At 39.0% G+C, this 24,479-nt stretch overlaps 1 protein-coding gene and 1 long non-coding RNA gene across 2 annotated transcripts in view; both read left to right on the forward strand.

The window, feature by feature from the left end:
* The window catches only part of spata20 (spermatogenesis associated 20), a 58,667-nt gene that overhangs the window by 26,820 nt on the left and 7,368 nt on the right, over positions 1-24,479 (forward strand). The window contains exons 14-15 of the mRNA XM_082151239.1: positions 1,042-1,241; positions 3,353-3,433. Of these exons, the coding sequence (XP_082007365.1) occupies positions 1,042-1,241; positions 3,353-3,433 (281 nt within the window). The remainder of the gene's footprint in view (positions 1-1,041; positions 1,242-3,352; positions 3,434-24,479) is intronic.
* LOC309484853 lies at positions 6,982-13,172 on the forward strand. Its single transcript, XR_014200988.1, has 3 exons — positions 6,982-8,693; positions 9,461-13,010; positions 13,052-13,172. It is a non-coding gene; the product is annotated as an uncharacterized lncRNA (long non-coding RNA).

Below are 24,479 nucleotides of genomic sequence, written 5' to 3' on the forward strand. Positions count from 1 at the left end.
TGAGTAATTACTGACAGAATTTTCATTTTTGGGTGAACTAACCCTTTAAGTCATGCTGCTTAATATTCGTGTAGAAACAGTGATACTTTTAGGATTCTTTGATGAATAGAAAGTTCAAAAGAACAGCATTTATTTGAAATATGAATGCTTTGTAAAATTAGAAGTGTCTTTACTGATGCTTTTGATTCATTTAATGCATCCTTGAATAAAAGTATTATTATTATTATTTTAATCTGACCCCAAACTTTTGAACTGTATTGTATTTTGGGGAGATAAAAAGAGATGCAACATTAGAGATGCAATTAATGCTTTATCTGTAAACTTTCTGCAAGAAAGAGAATATAGTTTGGTCACAGTATCCTGTCACTTTATAAACTAGACAGATTAGTAGTATTTTGTGGCAAGCTTTATCACTGAACCTCATTAACAGTACACAGAGGCCATACAAACCAATTATACTGTCAACATTCATAATTACAATTTATTATGATCAATACTTATTTTCTTCCACCATCATTTGTCAATTCATTACTCGAAACTCGAAAACCCAGATTTATGTTTCAGTTTATGGTTGTTCATTCTGACGTGACTTCCACACAGTAAAAGGCCACGCGTGGTGCATGTGTCTTTTAAGGAGTGAGCTACCCGATATCATCTGCATGTGTTTGTTTGGGACAGCATTGCTGCTATTCATCAGTCATCACTTCCGTCCCTCTCAGCTCCCAGATGCAATCGACCCATTACATCGTGACACGCGGCCCGGGAACCCACTCCCAGCACTCTCTCTGCACACACACAAACAAAGAGCAGATAAAGTAAATCAACTCACAGCTCTAGAGCCACTTCACTCGTGATATCAGGCACTTTTAGCTCTGCTTAACCTGATAAATGGGCTCTGGTTAAATTGATATTGTAACCATCAATGTTATGATGCCACTTTTTCCAGGAGCAAGACTGTTTACATCAGTGTGCTGGAAGATATGGCTTTTGGGTATCTGACTGGAATTCCATTGTGTCTTTTTTGTATTTATTTTTTTTTAGATCAGGATGGTGCCGAACCCAGTGCAAACTCTGTCTCAGCCATGAACTTGCTGCGGCTCTCCCACCTCACAGGCCGGCAGGACTGGATTCAGCGCTCTCAGGAATTACTGATTGCTTTCTCTGATAGACTGACTAAGGTGCCAATTGCCCTGCCAGACATGGTCCGCGGTGTCATGGCCCAACATTACACCCTTAAACAGGTAACTGGACCACAGCTACTGAATATGAATTTTAAAAGTCTGGTTTCACTTGTCACATCATGTCCAACTGATGCAATGTCAATGAAATGTTTTTACTCCTTGACTGTGAATACTACAAGTCCCTAAGGTAGAGTCAGACTCAATTCTCAAGTCTCTCAAGCCCAGGTCTTTTTTGGTAGTTTTCCACTGTATGCTCATCATATATATCATATCATATATTACACACACACACACACACACACACACACACACACACACACACACACACACACACACACACACACACACACACACACACACACACACACACACACACACACACACACACACATATATAATATATTTTATACACACACATTTATTTATGTTTATTTATTATTTTAACATTATCATTTTATTTTATATTGTTTACATATGATTTATATATATTTTATTATGCAGCAGTCTAGTAAGTCAACAGTGATGGAACAATGGTTTTTGCCAGAAAATACATTATGAATCCAGGCAGAACTGAGAATAGATCATTGATCAAGGTACTCTCAATGATTTTCCTGTTCCATCTGGTGTAGATGTCCTGCAGGTTAGACCGATACACCCGCGGTGTTATATGCAGTTGACCGCACCACCCTCCACATGTCCTTGCGGTCCAATGTTTTGCTGCTACTGTACCGGACAGTAATACAGCCTGACAGGAAGCTTTCAATTGTGCACGCAAGTTTAATGATCACAGCATCTGGGGAGCCATCTTGAACATCCCTAGGCATGTGTGGGCCATGCCAAGCCTTCTGGAAGATATTCGATCTATTGATCAAGAAGGTGTCAAAACCAACCAGTGAAGCTGGTGGACCATAAAAGACTTGCTGCTTAATAAACCTGTTTGGGACAACAGCAAACTAGCATGCGAGACACAGCATATGCTGGTAACAAACCATGGCTTAATGTAATACAGTTCCACTGAAGAACCTCCTCACTTCATGCTCCGAAAACCTGAAAGTGAACTTCTCTCCAGTGGAACTTCTCTCCACTTCTGAATGCATCAGCCTCCAGGCTAATGTTATGGCTAACACCATAAACTAGATTAAGTGTCTTTGCCATGCTGAAGGATTTTACTCAAGTCCTTGCCATATGCTCTCATTTCATATTACTGGATATTACAGCCCTTTCATTCGATGCTTTTTTTGTATTCATTAACATTTTCTTCCATGTTTAATGTTTATAACAGCTTAGATATAAAATTGTTTGTATATATATATATTACTGTTAAAAAGTTAGGGTTTGATAAAAAAAAAAAAATATATATATATGTTTTTGAAAGAAGCGTCTTAAGTGAAATACAGTGAAAACAGTAATATTGTGAATAAAATAACTGTTTTCTATTTTATTATATTTTACAATGTAATTTATTCCTGTAATGACAAAGCTGAATTTTTAGCAGTCATTACTCAGTGCCAAATGATTCTTCAGAAATCATTCTGATATGCTGATTTGGTGCTCAAGTAACATTTCTTATTATCATCAATGTTGAAAACAGTTGTGCTGCGTATTCTTGTAAAAAGCATGAGATATTTTTTTTAGGATTCTTTTATTTTTAATACAATTTTTTAGTGACATCTTTGCTGAATAAAAGCATTTCCAAACTTTTGAAGGTGTATCTGATTCCTAATTAGCTTTCTTTTTTGGGGGGATATCAGTATGACCCTTGCTATAGCTAGTTCAGCAGTCCTCACTATGAGGATCGTTAGTGAACGAATCTGTCACATGTCAACTAGACTGGATAAAAGTTTTACCTGTCAGGGCCTTTTTCCAAATTTCCTCCTGTTTCCTCCTGTTCACAGTTGTAAGAACTGTGAACATGTGTCATGGCCATCAGAGCTCACCAGCGGCAGAGAAGTCATCGGAGTTGGAGGAATAACAAGCTAAAGGTCCAGCTAAGGGCAGCCCGCTCCACAACACACCTGCCCACATCATTACAGCACCATACGAGCAGCTCTGACCCTTTCTTCATCTCTTTCATTCTCTTCTCATTTGTTCATTCGGAGGTTCATACGTCTTTTTTGCTCACAAGTTTGTTGTTCTGTTCTTCGTAACAGTCTCTTATTTTTTTCTCGTAGATCGTTGTCTGTGGCCAGCCTGATGCTGAGGACACTGCAAGTTTGATTGCCTGTGTCAACTCCCTATTTCTGCCCCATAAAGTAAGTGTGCTTTACTCTCTGAAGAAGAGTTAGGGCTATTAAGGTCACTCTAATTGGGAGTTTAAATTTGTCCACTCGACTTTGAAATACTACATGAGGCAATAGCAACATAAATGTTTTAGGAATATATTTTTGATAAACCTTTAAACAAAGTAAAATAAATTAAATAAATTTTATTTTTGAACAAAAAAAGCGCTGTGAAATTTCATTAAAGTATTTTTGGGTGTTTCTTCATCTCTGGGCACTTTTAGTAAATATACTAGTTTAAAATACACATTGTACAATCTTACTGTCACATGCGGCTAGAGAGATAAGGTGAAAGAGGATCATATATATATATATATATATATATATATATATATATATATATATATATATATACATACACAGTATATATATTATGACATATTATATGAGGATATATATATATATATATATATATATATACACTACCGTTCAAAAGTTTGGGGTCAGTAAGATTTTTTTATGTTTTTAAAAGAAGTATCTTCTGCTCACCAAGGCTGCATTTATAAAAAAAACACACACAAAAAAAACAGTAATATTTTGAAATATTACGACAATTTAAAATGACTGTTTTCTATTTTAATATATTTTAAACTGTAATGTATTCCTGTGATCAAAGCTGAATTTTCAGCATCATTACTCCAGTCTTCAGTGTCACATGATCCTTCAGAAATCATTCTAATATGATGATTTGATGCTCAAGAAACATTTATGATTATTATCAATGTTGAAAACAGTTATTTACATTTTTATTTCATGATGCTATGATGAATAGAAAGTTCAAAAGAATAGCATTTATCTTAAATCTAAAGCTTTCGTAACATTGAACACTACCGTTCCAAAGTTTGGGGTCAGTAAGAATTTTTATTTGATCTTTTGGGGGAAATAAATTAAATAAATCAATACTTTTTTTCATCAAGGATGAGTTAAACTGATCAAAAGTTACAGAAAAGACATTTATAATGTTATAAAATATTATATTTTAAATAAAGGCTGTTCTTTTGATCTTTCTATTCATCAAAGAATTGTGAATTTTTTTTGTATACAACTGTTTTCAACATTGATAATAATAATGAATGTTTTTTGAGCATCAAATCATCATATTAGAATGATTTCTGAAGGATCATGTGGCACTGAAGACTGGAGTAATGATGCTGAAAATTCAGCTTTGATCACAGGAATAAATTACAGTTTAAAATATATATTAAAATAGAAAACAGTCATTTTAAATTGTCATAATATTTCACAAGATTACTGTTTTTATTTTATTTTATTTTTTATTGTTTTTTGTCCAAATAAATGCAGCCTTGGTGAGCAGAAGATACTTCTTTTAAAAACATAAAAAAAATCTTACTGACCCCAAACTTTTGAACGGTAGTGTATATATTTAGTTTGATAGTAAATTATACATAATAACAATTTTATGCTCACAAGTGCCATTTAATTTTTTTCTTAAAACATTTTTTTCCATATCAAACATGCTCTTAATTTTTTCGCCTGGATAAAGTAATTCGAAAGTTAAAGAAACACTCATTTATGAATCATAGCTCAGTTTATTCTTACACTAAAAGAAATCCCATTAAAATTTACAGTAAAAACTGATAGTTGTTGTTGCCAGAAATTCACCATAAGAATACTGTCATTAAGTGATATAATGATAATTCACTTGAACTATCAATATCTGCTTTTACCTCAAAATGTGCTGATATCCACCACAATAATACAGGTGGCACAATAGAAAGTCAAATTATGATTCAATTATGACCAATACCATATGGTGCACAGGGTCGTACACACAAAGACAAATTAAAATAAAATTATGCAATAAACATTAACTAAATAACATTAAATGACAAACACAATGCACATTATTGATAACAAAAATAAGAAGAAACAAAACTATTTGTTTTGTACTGTATAATCACACAGGGACTTCTTAGAATATCCGTTTACTGTTTTTCTCTGTAAATTATATGGTAATTCTAAATTTTTACTTCCAAAAACCATACATTTGACAGGATTTTACAGTAGAATTACATATTATGTGATGTTAAACAATTTATAGTTTCTTTTAAGGTAACTTAAAGTTAACCAATTAACAGGTTTTTACTTTAGCATTGTTTTAATTTTTCTGTAAAAATGTTGCTTTATTTTGAATTTGTTGTGAAATTAAATCTACAAATAAGCTAAGAAGCGAATTGAAAGGCGTTTTTTAATCTTGCATAATAGACATATGCATAATAGATTCATTTAAAGCAACACTGACTGACTTATTTATCATTTGACCTTTTTTCAGATTGTAGTGGCCCTTCCCCGTATGTAGATATTTTTCCTCGTACATGACATGTTCATTGGTTTACACAGAATGCCGTGTGCGTCGAAGCACAGTCATGCTAATGAGTTCACTAAAGTAATCTCCAGCAAAAGGTCAAGTTGTCAGATATTTAACCTATGCATGCTGACGCACACACTTCCAGGCAAAGGGCTTGGACAATGGCTACCCACCACACTACGTTTTAAATTTCGGAATAATTAGTAAATAGTTGGAGTTTTTTCTAGATGTTAGCCTTAGGCTTGGCTTTGTGGGGATTTTTTCCTTTCGCTAAAGGTCATAACTCAGGATAGCATTTGCACTCTTTCTGTCCTTTTCCCCAGTGCTTCTTCGAATGCTCTCTTCTCTTGCACGACGACAGAAAGAGCAAACACACACATGCTCAGCACACCTGGCCTTACAGTTTTTAAGTGTGAAATACCAATAGCAAGCTCAACAGTAGACACACTGGGGTCTAACCTTTTGTCATTTATTACAGTAGTCTAACATCCTTATTGAATGTGAAAACCCCTAGAGAGGTAACCCTCCTTTCCCTTAAAGGACAAGTTCGGTATTTTACACTTAAAGCCCTGTTTACAGATCGTATCTGATGAAATAGAACGGTTAAGATTAAAATTTGGACACATGCTCCTGTCCCAAGAATTTTAGGTTTATTTCGCTTTTGTGGACCTATTTTGCCAAACGCGTCACACCCGTGATTCTTCCGTTGAGAGCTTGAATAATAGACACTCCAGCCCAGTTGGTGGCGATAATGCACCTTTGCCAATTGCAAGCAAACCACGGGCATTTCATTGAATACACAGAAGAAGCAGAAGAAGAAGCGGCGGAGTAATACCGTAAAGGTGCTGCGGTCTCACAGCACGTCCTATTAAGTCAATGGAGTTGGACAAAAACTACGATAAAACCTGTTGGAATGCATCTTTTTCAGCGATTTTTGAGGGAACATATCAGTGAACACCCCTGACCACTCGGTGAGTTTCACGTCTTTGTAAACGAAAGTTTAATGTGTTTTTAGGACGGAATCTTCCAGTGCATATAGACAACCATTGTGGGGGTGGGGGGGGGGGAAGCGAAATAAACCTAAAATTCTCGGGACAGCAGCATGTGTCCACATTTTTATCTTAACCGTTCTATTTCATCAGATACGATCTGTAAACAGGGCTTTAAGTGTAAAATACCGAACTTGTCCTTTAAGGCTGGAATAATGAGTTAGTTTTTAAGCGGAATGGATGAGAGTGCTTGTGAATGGAAAACAGGCTGGGGCCGTCCTGTTTCTCTCTATTTCTGTTGTTACAGTAGGTGGCTCTGTAGGATGGTGTTGGGAGGACAGCTGACGTTGTTAGCATGTGACCTTACACTCCATCAGTGAACCTTGCATGTCACATCTTGTGTCAAAGGCTGAGTTTGATCTCCTCACAGTGCATCATTTATTAACATTGTTCCTCCCTGGTGGGGCAGACACCTTGGTACATTCATCTTCTTTCTCATTATACCTATACTTGTGTAATCTTAATGATACTGACTCTGTGAGTGAGGAATATAAGGTCACGTCGCATTCATTCTTTAAGCTGGGTCCATGACCTAGAGGTTTGTTTTTGTTTGTATTTTATTTAAAGACTTAATTTAAAGATTTATTCACTTTAATATCCCTCTTATTGTGCATGTGCATTTTTGGTTTTCATAATCTTTCATTAGAATTTAATAACTTTCTTTGCTTCTAAAACAAATTTTCTGCTGACAACGGAATCTGCGTAGGCAGGGAAGATAATACTAGCAGTAGAATAATATTATTAAACCATTTCAGTCTTATCCGGATCGATAAAATCAAGTCCTGTTCTACATTGCTTCCCATCGCATATTCTCTCGTAAATGTCATATTTTGGTAAGTTAATTGCATTATGTATATCGTTCTATGTGGTTTCATGTCTGAAGACTTTATATATTGATCCTTTTGGTTTTATTCTTAGTAGACTACTTGGTTTCGAAATGTAATGTATCTTTCTCATGGCCAGTTGTAATATTTGGCTAGTTTAGTTATGATCTCTTGTTTCCATCTGCACAATATGTCATACCATGGTTCTCTTTCTGTATTTAGGAGATACTGGAGTGTGTGAGTGTGTCTCCTGATATGATGTGTGAAAATCTGTCTCAGCCACTCTGGTCATAAAGCACATAGGCTGTTGGTTACTTATGGGAGTTTAAAAACAGTTCACCCAAAAATGAATCTTCAGGTCATACCAACTGTGGGGCACAAAAGGTACATTGTTAAAGAATATTGTGGCCTGTCACGGGTGGAATAATAGTGAAGCGAGGATTCAAGTGCAGGAATGAGGGATCTATAATTAAGTGGTAAAATAAACAAAAATACAAACAAAACTACCCCGAGGGGGAAAACAAGCATCTAAAAACTTGACTTTAGGCAGGAAAACCAGAAACACGAGGATACAAAAGTGACAAACCAGCATAGGACTGCAAACACAGGGAGACTAAATAAGGAAGCAAACAAAAGAGGGTAACGAGGAAAGCAGGTAGGGCAAATGAAATCAATAATCAGGTAACAAAATGGGAGGGGCTAGACAATCGACAGGAGAGCACATGGTTCAAGGAAACACATGACAAGCCATGTGCTCACAACAGACAGAACTATAACACAAGCACATGACAAACCGGGAGTGTCAGAGCTCTGTCACCAAACCAAGATATAAACTAGTGACAGAACCCTGACAGTGGCCACTGTGTACAGTATAATGATAGTAAATTGAGGATCCGGGCAGTCCAAACTCCTAAATAAAAAATAAATAAAAAAAAAGACAAAAAAAAGCACTGTATCCATTTCTCATTTCCCTAACCCTAATTGAAAGATTTAGTGATCTACTGTATAGGGACTAATGACTTAAAGGGATAGTTCACTTTGAAATTAATTTTTGGTATGTTTTAGCTTACCTCAAGGGCATCCAAGATGTAGGTGTCTTTTTTTCCGCAGTAGTTTCAATTTTGATATTTTTAGGTCAAACCGTTCTTGTCTGTCAGTCATATACGGTAATGCAGGTCTATGGTCATTATCTCAAAACACAAGCACAGAGTCCAAATTAAAACAATTCCCCGTCGTCCAAATTAAACAATTCCCCATCGTAAGTACACATTGATGGCCTAAGACACGAAACGAGCGGTTTGTGTGAGAAAACGAACAGTATTTATATCGTTTTTACCTCTTATACGCAGCCATGTCCAAGTGATCTGATCTGATGTGTACGCAGACTGGTGCATAGATATATACACTAGATGTCGCCTTAAAGACATTCGTTCCAATGAACTGCCATAGACAAGGCGACATCTAGTGTGTATATATCTATGCACCAGTCTGCGTACACATCAGATCAGATCACTTCGACATGGCTGCGTATAAGTGGTAAAAACGATATAAATACTGTTCGTTTTCTCACACAAACCGCTCGTTTCGTGTCTTAGGCCATCAATGTGTACTTACGATGGGGAATTGTTTAATTTGGACGACGGGGAATTGTTTTAATTTGGACAAGAACGGTTTGACCTAAAAATATAAAAATTGAAACTACTGCGGAAAAAAAGACACCTACATCTTGGATGCCCTTGAGGTAAGCTAAAACATACCAAAAATTAATTTCAAAGTGAACTATCCCTTTAAATTTCAGCCTGTTTGTCACACACAGCTATTGTATGATTTTAAAACTCTCACTATCATTATATTGCAAAAGTGGCCATGATATTCTTTGCCTCATTCAGTATGTTCCACTGAGGAAAGAAGGTTTTTGAACAAAATTATGGAATAATGAGTTTTTCATTTTTGTGCAAACTACCCCTATTTTATAGCTGTTACATTGGGCATATATGTTATGTGCATTAATCAGCGACACAAAGTCTCATAGAATTTAAAGTCACCCTCTAGTCAATCATTCTATCCCTTAAAACTCATCTTTTGATCACCAAAATGACATATTTAACCGTTTATCCTCAAAAAAAATTCTTCATGCCTTAAATAGCTTGAATGTAACTCTATATCCTTGCCTCAGTTAGTATACGCGGTTCTATGAATATGCAAATTAGCCCCGCCTCAACTCACTCACACCAGCTCAGAGATCCACTCGTTGAGAATCACACACTGACGTGATTGGTTACAAGGTAGTTTGTGACTTCAGAAACACAAGCGATTTCAAACCGCGTTTTTGAAACAGTCTTTTTTTCACTGCAGTTTTAAGAAGAAAATACTCAGCAATGGTGCTGACATGAATTTACACATGGTTTGTCTTAAACCATATTAAAAACACCACATAGACTTTTTCACCACAAGAAGACTTTAAGTAAACATCTGGATAGGTGATTTGTCTTGGCTAACTAAGTTAACTCACTCATTCGTTATAGGAGCATTTGAACTCAAACAAATCCATCAATCTCACTTGTCATTTTGGTGTGAGAGCATCTGCAAAAAGAGCTTAAATTGTACAGTCTCTGGAATCACAGCAGCCCAGTCCCGTTTTCATTTTCAATTTAAATTCAATCGTATGTGTTCAATTCACATGTTAAACAGGGCTCACATATATCGCTTGGAAATGATACAAGGAGAAAAGAACTTGGCCCCGTTTCTTAGGCACAGCAAGACGACAACCAGAAGAGGCTGCAAGTAATGAGTTAGTGTAAGTGAAGCCAGTAAAAAAAAAAAAAAAAAAAAACCTGCATAGAATTTCATCTGGTCAGGGACTGATAAAGGAACTCTCTCTCTCTCTCTCTCGCTCTCTCTCACACACGTGCACACACACACACACACACACACTTATTGTCTGACTGTGACTAAGCCTCAGATGTACCCTGGTCTGAATTGTTTGTTTAATTGACTTGGACATGATCGAAAGATCGCCTAGGCCGTTGATTGCAAAGTTGGAAGGGCGTACTGAAAAATAGATGACTCTGCTATTGAGTTGAGCCTGCAGTCAAATCATCAGCCCTGCCTTAAATCCCTCGAGGTATCACTATTCTTAGACAAATGAATAAACTATGATTTACCGTGTCATATTCTGGTAAGAGATCAGCTATGGTTCAAGATGGTTTATGCTAGTTGGTGCTGTTTTTATACACAACAAAAAGAGGGTTTTCACAGCAAATGCCACCGAAGAAACATTTTGGGTTCCAGTGGAAAGGTTCAGTGAATATTAAAGGTTCTTCGTGGAACTGTAGATATTAATAAAGAATCTTTATTTTTAAGGATAGTACATTTGTATGTGCATTTGTAATTGCCAGGATTTTGTAATTGAACTACTGTCTAATATTAGCCTTTTGCATCATATTAAAATGCAAAACCAAATATAGTGGTCAGTTGTCTGGCTATATAGCTCCTCAACAGCGAGACAATATTGAAAATGTACCTTTATTTTCCGTTCAGCTTCTGGGGTTAATTATACTTTGCATGAAACCTCTGTCTTTTGGAGCAAGCACACAACACCAAGGCCTGTTGTAGTCCAAGTAATGCATATACATGCATTGAAGCATTCCAAAATTTGGGCACGATCTTTGGGCATACTTTGGGAAAAACATGTTAAAAAAAAATCTTACTGGCCACAAAATTTTGAATGATAGTGTAGATGTGGTTACATTTTAAAAAGATGAATTATTGCTTTAGTGGCTGAAATTGAACTTTTAAAGTTTTTGAATTTTGTCAATACGCTCTCAATACAAACAGAGAGGGATGTTGAAGGCGCTTTCGTGTATGGAGAGCTGACGTGTCTGCTTTCAGTTAAATGGTAAGATTAAGCTACATTTCTCTCTCTCTCTTTCTAATCTGTTTTTTCATTTGTAACAAGAGAGACACGTAATTAGAGAGGGATAAATGGTTCTCACCTGCAGAGTCAGGACATGAATTAAACGTAATGAGAGCCATCATCTTAAGTCACTGAATCAGCCAGAACCAGCACTTTGTCTCCATGGCATTTGGTATTCTTTATAAACAAAGGAAAACAGAGCTTGCTCTCACTCATTATAGTCATATAAATCCTGGCAATGGAAAGATCATGCATCAGTGTTCCTCAAATACACACACTCATCCATACATATTACTTTCAAATATTAAAGGCACGATCTGTTTTCCTGTGTGAAAAATGTGAAATTGAATCTGAGGCCTGGAGACTGTGGAGTTGATGAGATTTCCTGTTCGTACATTGCGAGAGCGTTTAGAGTGCCGTTGCGCTCCGCTTCCCACTCTGACTGTCCATGTGACACTGGCTCACCTTGCGTGTTTGTGTAGATATAGCTGTGATAGATTTAACCTGAACTCACCAAGGGTTATCAAAACAGCATTATCATTTAAAGTTGCACTGTCTGGGTTGCCTGTCTGCAGTAAGAGGCTGTGTTTTGTGTGCGCTTGATAGTAATTACCCTTTGTATTAGCCAACATGTTTGGTTAGTTTAATTGAACAAATATGATTCCTTTCTGTCCTGAACTGAGCATATCCAGTTAATACTCTATAGTTTTATTGTTCTATCTGTCATATCATTCTTTCAGTGTTTTTCTCTGTCTGTCTGTCTGTCTATCTGTCTATCTATCTGTCTGTCTGTCTGTCTGTCTGTTGTACTTTAATGGTTCCGCATTAGTTGATTGATTAGTTCCCACCTGTGAGTTGTTTTATTCCTCAGTTACCCTGTGTATTTATAGCCCTCAGTAGTAGTTCTTGGTCCGTTCTCTTTGGCTCAGCCACCTGGTGTCCTATAGCGACGGCACCTTGAAGACATGTTTCTGAAGTAGGCTGGATGACTATCTTTTCCAACTGCTGCCAGCGGGAGCTACCACCTGCACTCTGGTACAATACATGGACTATGCTCTTTTGCGGAGTGGCGACTCCCCTTCCCACTCCGCCTTCCCAGTCCACTTCCATCATCCTGTCACTCCCATCCTCGCTCCAGTGACCCCACCCACAACGGACCTCCTCCCAAGTATTCCCAAATACTTCAAACGCCTGCCACGAACCCAGAGCCAGTGCCTATGCCCATCAAGGACCTAAAGCCTGAGCCCACTGCAGAGCCAGAGCAAGCACAATCTGACCAGGTGTGTGAGCGGGCCCCAATATCCGTCCATAGCCATTGTTTATCCCGGAGCCTGAACCTGCACTCTCTATCTTCAGGGACAGAGAACCAGAGCCTGCCAAGTCCGACCTGGGGTGTGAGCCGGTATTTGTGGTCATCCCCTGAGGGAGTGCGGTGTCTGTCTGTCTGTCTGACAGACAGACACCACAGGACAGACAGGAGTTGGACATTGTGGAGCAAATCCTCCCAGCCCTGAAGTCTGTCACTTTTTGTGTGAACTTCTGGATTCCCTGACACCAGCCAATTTTCAAGCCCTGTCTCCGCCGCTGGTCCAACCCAGCTCCAAATCTCTTTCGTTGGTCAGCTCCAAGTCTTCTTTGTCGGCCAGCTCCAAGTCTCCTTCATCGCATCCAAGTCTCCATCTCCGCCTTGGTGTGTTGATCCCATAGCTCCACCTCAGGCCTGCAAGCCATGGACTCCACCTCGGCCTGTCAGTCCATCGGCTCCACTTTGCTCCATGCACCCTCAGCTCCACCTTGGTCTGTCATCCCCCCGGATCCCTTGTCCCTCTGCCTCCACCATGGTTCCCACCTGGCTCCTCCCTCCATCAATTCTTCCATGGGCCTTCGTCCTGGCACTGGTTTGAGTCGCTCCATGGCTCCTCCCTCTGTCGTCTCCTACCTGGCTTCTCCCTCTGTCAACTCCCCCATGGACTTGCCATTCAGTTCTTTATTTTTAAATTGAACAGTTCTCAATTTAAATTGAGGTATCAATTTCAAGAATTTGATTGAATTTCTTAATGGCATATTTATTGTTTTGTTCTTGGTGCACAACCCTGATATTTTTAATGTCTATGTAAACTGATTTGGCTTATGAACATGTGCGGCCCTGCAGTGATCTGAGAGACACAACTAATTCTCTGTTAGTGACCCGAGACCTTACTACACGCTTCACTGAGTTAGACAAAATGAATTATTCCCGTTCCACTGTAAGTATTAGGTATCCTCTGATCGGTTCTCGCTGTGCCTTCAATGTGATAATGGAATGTTCAACATCATTGAGCATTTGGTGCACAGTATATTAAAGGTTTATGAACACAGACATAGAGAGGCTCGAGAGTGTGTTGGAAGGACTGTAGCAAAAATGCATTTTTCACGATACATTAGCCAAGCAGACTAGAAAATCTTTTTTAATTTAAATCCAATTATTGTATCATCTGTTCCTTCATTTTGGGGCACAGGGTTTAATTGTGGGGAATGCACTGTATAAGAATCTCCTGCTTTTGCAGTCTCATCTGTTCTTGCTTATTTCATTCAAATTTGCTAGAGGACTCTTGAATTCAACACTCTTCAAAATCAATTAATCCCAGCCGTTGCGATCTGTAGGCATGATTAAAAATGGTTGGAATAAATTTATCCATATTTTAATTAGGCCAAAACCTGTGTTGATTATAAAGGTGGTACGGGTGCGAATCCTCGTGGGGCTTGTTACAGTAGAATACGAGGCATTAGAACAGCCACTCCATATCCCTGATGATGGCAACCAGCTGCTCACTACAGTCATATGATTTCCTTGTGCTCAGTCTGTTCTGAGATCAATTTAGTCCATCCATATTAACGCTGTCCAGGTGTACTGCTGCCCAACAAAGAAAAGTTTGTTCGTGTAAAAGTTCATTTAATTATAACTATAATCCAGGGATGTGGTTTTCATACAATCATTTCTTTAAGTACATAGGAGACTGGAACCATTTAAGTGCTAATATTTCTAGTGTTCATCTGAGATGGGATTTCGGCAGTACAGTAGAGCATGGCCCTTTGGACCGAGAAGAGCTCTCGACTTCGTCTGATTACTGAGACAAATGGTCCTGAATCTCTAACAAGGCCGCTGAGACATGACAACAGCCAGAGAGGTCCCGAGGCAACACAGCGAGAACGAAATAGTACAAAGCAAAGTCTTAAAAAGGCCTTAGAAACTCAAAAACAATGCAATGGAGAATTATAGTAGATCTTAGAAAACTATGTGATTCTTGTTGTAGAAGCAGTTACACACGTTACCAGCACATTGTTTAAAAAGGAACTTCACAATTCTGATTTTCAGAAAGAGATTGAGAGTCTGTGATTTCTCTTTGCCTTGTCTTTATAATCATAATTAATGTCAGCTAATCTCCTGTCTCATATTCCAAAAGTCAGGTCACACATCATCATCATCACTCATGTCTAATGAACAATCTAACTCTGCATCTTCTTCTTCAGGGGAGATGCTAAAATACACCCACGCACGCGCCGCAATCTGTCACACAGATTTTGTGTTTAGAAACAGTTCCTTAAAGTAATACTTGGTACGTTTAGCTTGTAATATCTCTTTTATATAAAAGGTTGATTAAACTACTGCTCAGAGTGTGCCATTTCACAAAATGGACAAAATTGACCACAAGTAGGCCTACAAGTACAAATTGTACTAAGACAGGGGTTTCGTAGAAAATTTGAGAAAGGCAAAACAAACAAACAAACAAGCAAAAATACAAAATCTATAGTAATTGTATAATCACTGTAAAAAAAAAAAATACATCCCCAAGTCAAAAATTTCTGGTGACTGATCACATCTAAATTTTTCAATTAGTCTGACGTATTATTTCTCATTGAGCCAATGTTAACAGACTATTGCAACAAGAATTGCACTTGGGCCAATTAAAAAATTTAGATGTGACCAGTCACTAGAAAATTTTGACTTGGAGAGGTTAGAATTTTTTTACAGTGATGTAATTAATTAAGTATTGTGTAATGTAATTTTTAAAACACAATTACAGAAATTTTATACTATTATTGTTTCATTCTGCTTTCTAAAGAATGGTCAGAAATCATGAGATTAATCGTGATCATGTTCTTTTGGCAGCTTTTAACATAAGAAACAACAAAGTGTCTTCAAAAACCTTCTTTTCTGCTAAACTACTTCCTTCAGCCACAGATTCAAATCTCAAGTTGACAGTTTAACAGATGAGCCCAAGCCTTCGTTACTAATTCTAAAACGTCACTTTAGAACTAGCAATCATGCTGAGTTGCTTTATTGAAGCTTATTGTATTAGAGTATAATGAGAGAGATCGACTAACCGAGTGTATTATCTGTATCTGATATAGCATTTATTCTTCAGTTCATTCTTCAAAAATCAGTTTGAATGTTCGCTGAGGAAAGCGATATCTTTGTCTTTGTCCTTTTAACCGTTAAGAGGATTTCCCATGACAGCGCTAGTCAATGCATTTGTCAGTTGCATCCTATAAGCTGTTTAAAGTTTAAAGTAAAAATAATGTCCTTGTTTGTAACTTTCACTGAAGTAAAAATCACAATCACTAACAGACCCCTTTTCAATACCAAATACTTTTATATTATTTATTGAACAATGATATTTAAATAAACAACTATAGCCATGAAAGTATAAGAAGTTTGTACAACAGGAAATAAACACAAGCAAAGAATTCAGTCAAAAGCAGCACTCTACTTAGCACTAGTTAGTTTGCCCTTAGCCAAATCAATTTGCTCTGGAACAAGTAATAGATTAATAAGACCAAAGATTGCCCGTTTTATATACTGTAACCAGAATAAATTGATCTTTAATCAATTTAATCTACTATAAATTGCGTAGTTGAGGTCTAAACAACTACATTCTCACCCAAAAACAAATCTTAAAATTACATTCCGTGAAACCATAACAGTACTATTTGTGAAAAATTATAGTGGGTTTGCTCGTCCGCCATTGATGCTCGCTGTGAGAAATGCTGCCAGTATAGATCCAGCAAAAACAAGTGGAGTGATACAAACTGTGAAACGGTTTCTGTGTGATATTAGTAGAATGGCTCTGTCCCAAATGGAACCTTAAGCCCTTGCAATCGTCCTCCAAGCCCACATTTTTGTGACGTAATGCTGCTTTAACTGTCAGGTAGAAATCTGCTGCGGAGCTCGTGGGCTTGGCAAAAGTGCGTACAGCATTATTGGATCTTATATGAAAATATATCATTTATATACATTTTTAGAATAAATTTTACAATCATATTTTGGGGTTCTGGATATGAAACGACTGAAAACCCTTGTAATAAAGGATTATTGGATATTGTTGATGAAAGTAATGTAATTGAGCTTTTTTTTACTCCAAACTGAAACAAAGGAAACAATGAAAGATTGATTTCAAAATCTCATTGGATATTATGACTATTTGGATTTTTTTTTTTTTTTTCTGATATAAGATCATGTGGCTCAGCATTTCAGCAGCTGTCAAATGTCGCTAGCTCTCTGCATTTAACACTCTGCATTTAACACACTCACACACTAGACAACGTCAGCCTATAAAATAGCCTTAGATGTGGCCGACCATGAGATAGATAGACCCTGAAGGGATGACAAGTTGCTGTGTCTTTGTCCATCTTCTTTAAATCAACTGCACTCAGATGAAACAATGTCTTTGTCTGTGTTAATCAGCATAAAAAATGCTGTCTCATTTCCTCAGAATGTTTTGAGATGCTCTGAAGCAGGTAATGGGAGTGAAAAGTCTGCAAAAAGCTTTTAGAAATAATTGAAATCAAATTCATTTGATACCATTAGTTTATACTTCCTCTAACAGTAGAGAGGAAAATCACTTTTTGGATATCGTTTTCCAAATCAAACCTTTTTACTGAAAGTGCTTGGTGAAAGGCTTTATAATATCCACATGTGGTCATTCTGAAGAGAATTGTATAATATTATTGCCCACCATGCAAGATACTTCCATTTCCTGTTACTTTCCTGAACTTAGTTGAGAACTTAATGATTCGATGACCTGAAAGCACCCTCAAAAAACCTCAGAGAGAGAGACTTCTAGCCTAACACTACAGTCAGACAATTAAAATACCTTGCAAGTCTTTCATCCTCCTTATGAGAGTATTTCCGCAGGTACTCCACCTCATGGGAAATTGTCACTTTAGTGTTTCTTTGCCACCGGATGAATCCCTGACAAGCTTTAATGAGCAACCCAAGAGAGATCTGAGTGCTTAATAGGAAATGGGCTTCAGACGGAAAAGCTAACGTTCTTAATTTTTAGCTAGCTTAGGCTTTTTATTTGTTTGTTTGTTTGTTTGTTTGTTTTAAATGATCCAATCTGATTCATGCTTGCCCTACGTATTGCCCAATTGGGATCTAGACAGGGTCAGGGTTAGAGATGCTTTGGCCATTTTGTGAGTTGATCTTGATGTATGCGTAGACCCGACCTATACATCAGCCTTGCAGGAATAGTCAACCCTTAACATCATTAAGTCCTCCATAGGATCATGAGCACTCAGACCAGAGAAGCAGAGTCTGCAGAGGTCATACGCTAGATCAGATGAAATGGAAAAGAAGAAAATGTTCTCTGCTTAGGTGGTTGCCCTTTTCACCCTTTTTTCACTTTGAGATGTGGCTATGCTGGAAATCCTTATCGCATTGCTTTTTGATCTGTTGAATGTGGTTGTAAGGGAGGAGGTCTTATTCTCCACACTTTTACAGATTTTTCTAAAAACACAGTTTGTTTGTTTATGGGCTGTGGTCCTGTCCACCAGTGTTTTATCACAGTTTCAACATGCCATATTCATTAATTCTGACGAAAAAGACATTTTACTCTATTTAAATTAGGGATGCACCGATGTATCCGCCAATAATCGGTATCGGCCGATAAAAGCTTCTTTCTTTTTTTTTTTACTTATTGGCCAATGGCCGATTATTTAAAAACACCATATGATCAGGGTTAATAATATCCTGTCAATCAAAAAGGGGTGGAAAAATGTGTCAGACTGTAACTCATACTGTATGTGTGAACAAAATCTTTCGTGTTGAAATTAGGCTGTCGAAGTTAAAGGGACAATTCACTTAAAAATGAAAATTCTGTCATAATTTACTCACCCTCAAGTTGTTTCAAACCTGTATGAATTGCTTTCTTCTGCTGAACACAAAATAATGATATTTTGAAGAATGTCAGTAACCAAACAGTTGATGGAGCCCATTTTTTTTATTCATTAATTTCATCCTGTCCACACCAGTATTTTCTTTTACACATTTGTATTTTTTATTTTATCTTTGTTTGGACAAAAATATTATTTTCTATTCATATATGCTGTAATTATCTGGAGCAAAGTGTTTAGATCTAGGCACTTTCATCTAATGAATTTTATATTTCAGCTGATCAGTGCCAACATTAAATGACAATTTATGTTTAATCAAAATATGAAAAACTCCCATTGATGATTTATCATTTAATATGTCACAGAACCACTGACAATACCTTGCACTGCACATACTTATTCTGTACAGTGGCCTTTACCTTTGAGGGGTGTAGACGAAGACAGGGGAATCAATGAGGTCATGATGCTCCATTCCTCTCCAACCAAGAAATAAACTTACGGCAGATAATTAAATGACTAATGGCTGTGTGCTCCACTTGTGCGCGCTGACAGCCTCAAGCTCTCCAGAGAGGCTCCATCCTGCCAGGAGAAGAAGCTGATGAAATTCCCCAGACTAATCAACTGTTTGTGTGTGTGAGTGTTTGTGCCTGATTTTGTGTGTGTTTAGGTGAGAGTAGGTAGGAGCTGACAGTCTAGAAGAAGGATATCAGTGCATGTTAGCTGGGATGGAATCATGGCTTAGCTCATGGGAATTTGTGAATCAGAAAACAGAGGAGTAGGAGATGGATTCATGTGTAGCAAAAGCACAAAACACTGAAGCTGAGATGTAATTCAAACAACACCAGTAGAACCAGTAGTTAAAGATAGACAAAAACACTACCAGACTAATCTGTGAGACTATGGGCTAAAATAGGGGCTCAGACAAGAGATTTGGAAACAAGATAAATAACAATGTTCAGAATTGCTGGCAGAGTATGTGCAATCCATCTAAAAGAGTACTACATCAGAGTATATAATATATACAGGAGCAGTAGACAGAAATGAGGAAAAGGTGAACCAGTTAACGCTGGAATACATTGCACAACTCAAAATTGTAACAGATTGAACACAAACACTCAACCACAAACATGCACACAAACATGAAAACAATATGTGTTCTAAAATTGTCTCAAAATACTGTATCAAACATGGAAGTAATCACAGTCTGAAGCTAGATTTGAGTCTGCCCATCATGCAATTTTGTGTGAAAACGGTCAACTTCGACTGCCCAAAATCTACAGATCAGCTCTGACTTTCACCAACTTGCGTCGACTTGTCCAGGCTGCAAATCGGGGCAAAAATGTGTACGATAGTAGTATATTCCAGCCTTTAAATTCACTAAGCTCTTTTAAGACAAAGATCCAATCAATTCCTGACGGTCAAAATCAAATCCCGTCCTATATTTTTCCTTGTCCGAGAAGCCATTTCACATAGATATAAATCACAATAGTGAATAATTGACAGTTGCAATTTCGATTTCATGCAGACTTGAAAGGGTTTAGTTCACCCAAAAATGAAAATTCTGTCAATAATTACTCACCCTCATGTTGTTCCAACCCCGTAAGACTTTCGTTCATCTTCGGAACACAAATTAAGATATTTTTGATGAAATCTGAGAGCTGGCTCACTGCTAGGTAATTGCATCTGCCGGCCCAGAAAAGTTAGTAAAGACATCGTAAAAATAGTCCAAGTAATTAAAATATAAATGGGCCTCTGACGTGAGTTCACGAGAGCGCCACGACGCATGCGAGAGAACTGAGAAGATGACGCAGATGGGTCTCGATGTAGTGTTTAAAATGGTTCTAAAGTGTGCATTTCCTGGATGTCCGAATTGTGAGAAACCAACGAGCCAACAAACGTAAAAATGCCTTACCAATGCCGCAAAATGAATTACTTACCTTTCACACTTTCCCATTAAATGATCGTGAGCGTCATCTTCTCAGTTCTCGCGCATTTCATCAAAAATATCTTAATTTGTTTTCCGAAGATGAACGAAAGTCTTACGGGGTTGGAACAACATGAGGGTGAGTAATTACTGACAGAATTTTCATTTTGGGTGAACTAACCCTTTAAGTTGGAAATCCAACCTCAAGCACCATTCCCATGGTTATTTTCAGAGAGGTAATGGACTTATTCTGAGTTTTCTGGAAACCACCTCCTACATTTTTGATTTTGACCAACAAAAGTTTATGATTCTTATTCCAATTGTTGATTATGATAATCTTCACAAATGAACAGAATTTTAATGAATTTTAAAGCCTAAATATATAATCGGCAGAAATAAAAGGATAAAAACGCCTCGGTTACGACTGTAACCTCGGTTCCCTGAAGAGGGAACGAGCGTTGCGTCGAATTGACGCTATGGGGAACGCTTTGCGTGATGACGTCTTGAAGCACATGTAAAATCAGTCCAATGGTGTGGCGGAACGTCAGAGGCGGGTGACGTCACGTACCAGGAAGCTATAAAAGCCGGCCCGAAACAGAAAACGAAAGCTTCGTAGAGTCTGAAGTCGTGCTGACAGGCATGAAGGAGATATGGCAAGGTGACGCAACGCTCGTTCCCTCTTCAGGGAACCGAGGTTACAGTCGTAACCGAGGCGTTCCCTTTCAAGGGAACTTGCGTTGCGTCGAATTGACGCTATGGGGAACGTCTATACCAGGGGTGGGGAACCTTTTTCCTAAAAAGGGCCATTTACAATTTTTAAACATTCTTTAAGGGCCATTGTAATGAGCAGGGGCGTTTCTAGGTTTTAAAAACATCAGGGGCTGAGCCCGAAACATCAGGGGCTGGGGGTGGGTAACAAGATAACATGATTCGATACAGAGAATAATGTATATTTTAGGCCTATATGCAGGGGGCAGACTGGTTAAAAAATGTAGTCCTGGCACTGTAGCCACACCAGCCCATATTACCACACAGACACACACATTCAAATGTGAGGTAGTTAGGGGGGTTTCGGGGGCATGCTCCCCCGAGAAAATTTTTATTTCTCGGACCTACATATGTGCATTTTAAGGTGTTTGAAGGCCAACATTTTTTGATGACAATAGCTTTAAAAGCATGTCAGTGGGCAGTAGCATAAATTATTTGTCAAGATAACAGATTCTTAAACATGAGAATGAGGATAAATGTTGAAATGAATGATCCACACTACAAAATGGAAATGCAAAATGTTTCTGCTTATTGTTGACAATACACAACCACATATTCCAAACAGGAATGGCCTTAAATGAGAAATCTTTCAAGGATTATTTTGCATAGATGTAAACTTTTTAGCATTAAAGATTGGTTTCAGCAACTTGTTTCTTTCTTGAGTTAATCAATGTTTTTGGCACTATTAAATCAGTTCAATTAAATTTCAATTGTTCACTCATAAAGACAGTCACTTGTCACCACCTACTGGCTTAATGATGCAAGTTGCGCAAACACAGACAAGCGGAGTGATACAAACTGTGAAAAGGCTGATGCTGGTGAAATATTCAAACACATTCGAGGACCTTAGGCTACATATCAGAGTTAAATAGGAATACATTGTAGTAATGTTAATCAAGCAGACTAATTCACACGACTGCGCAGAAATATTTAAGCTCATTATACAAAGGAAATAATCCAGATCTAGACAAATTGGGTTGCTTATAGTTAAAATAATTTTTTTTTAGTCGGCCACACATTCTACTTGCTGTCGGCCACTCATTCCACTTGCTGTCGGCCACTTTTAGTCGGCCACTCATTCCACTTTAATACGCAAATGACAAAGCGAAAGTAAAAGCAGCAGCCCCTCGTGGACGACTACCACACACACGCACACGCAACACACACACACAGTCGTGTGATTTAGTCTGCACACACACACACACACACACACACACAAAGTCCATGTCTGGTCCTCCGCTGTCTTCGTTCCGATCCTTTTATGCGCCCCGAAGCTGATCAGTGAGAAACTTGAAACCGGTACGGCGCGCGCGCCCGAAGCTCATCTGAGAGAAACTTGAAACCGGTGACTCATTAACACTCGCGCTACTGGCCTCGTCCTGCTCTCACGGCTCGTGGACTCGTGCTGCTTGCCACTTTGCCTATTTTGTGTTTTCTATCACAGGAAAAGTAATTGCAGAGATTTTTGTTTCTGAGGTTTTTTTTTTTTTTTTTTTTTTGAAGGAATTGACTCGCGGGCCGCATCAAACTGTTTTGCGGGCCGGTTACGGCCCGGGGGCCGGACGTTCCCCACCCCTGGTCTATACCAACGCCACCATAGCTACAAATGTCTATCCTGTGTGAAATCAATTGCGCAGCACTAGGAAGACAAAACCTGAGACCCTGGAGTAGAGTCTAGGTCTAAAGAGTAGAACCTGACGAAGGTGTGCGGTAAGGACCAGCCTGCCGCATCACAAACGTCCTGTAAAGATACTCCTGATATAAGGGCCTTAGAGGCCGCCATACTCCTAGTAGAGTGCGACCGGACAGCCCAAGGAGAAGGCTGCCCAGCCGCCTCATAAGCAAGTGAGATAGTCTCAACCACCCACTTGCTCATCCTTTGCTTAGACACTGGACCTCCCTTGTTAGGGGAGCAATTAATCACTTTTCCGCCACAGGGCAGCTCTGTGGACATATGCGTCTAACGCCCGAACAGGGCAAAGCAAATTATTCGCCTCTTGGTCCGATTTCGAAAGGGAGGAGGACCTCCAAGTGCCACGAGGGAAACGAGATACCAAAGGGTCTTTCCCCACAGACATTCCACCCAAAGGACTGTGGTAAGCACCTACGGCCGCCACATAAACCTTTAAAGTGGACGGGGTCAGACCTGCAGTGAACCGGTCCTGCAGGAACTCCAGAACTGTACCAATTGGGCAGTTGACTGGATCCAACCGACGGTCACTACACAAAGAGGTGAATACTCTCCAGTTCAGGGGATAAAGTTTCCTCGTGGAGGGAGCTCTGGACTGTAGAATGGTCTCAACAACCTCAGTTGAGAGACCTGACTCTATGAGCTGGGCCCCCTCAGAGGCCAAGCCCACAGGTTCCACAGTTCCGGTCGGAGGTGAAAAATCAAGCCCCCTGCTTGGGACAGAAGGTCCCTCCTGACGGGTAGCTCAAGAGGATGCCCGTCGAGGAGGGACACAAGATCGGGAAACCATACTCTGCCCGGCCAGCGCGGGGCTATAAGAAGCAGGCAAACCCGGTCCCTGCGAACTCTTTCCAGAACTCCCGGGAGCAGAGCAACTGGGGGAAAGGCGTACAGACGTAGCCTCGGCCACGTCTGTACCATAGCATCCAGTCCCAGAGGAGCTGGATGCGTGAGGGAGAACCAAAGTGGACAGTGAGACGTCTCTCGAGACGCAAACAGATCCACTTATAATTGGCCAACTCCGTCCATATCAGCTCCACCACCTCGGGGGTGGAGCCTCCATTCCCCGGGCCTCGGCCCCTGTCTCGACAGAGTGTCTGCTCCTATATTCTGGACCCCAGGGATGTAGGCTGCCTTGAGTGACAGCAACTTCCCCTGGGACCACAAGAGGATATGGCGTGCCAGATTGGATAATGGGCGCGAGCGCAAACCCCCTTGGTGGTTGATATAGGCGACTACCGACGTGTTGTCCGTATGCACTAACACATGGTGTCCCCTGAGATCTGTGATAAAGCTCCTCAGAGCCCGGAAGACAACTAACATCTCTAGGCGATAGATATGCCAGGAACGATGATGGTCTTCCC

This window comes from Leuciscus leuciscus (assembly GCF_965113295.1).
Source record: "Leuciscus leuciscus genome assembly, chromosome: 21".
Lineage (NCBI taxonomy): Eukaryota > Metazoa > Chordata > Actinopteri > Cypriniformes > Leuciscidae > Leuciscus > Leuciscus leuciscus.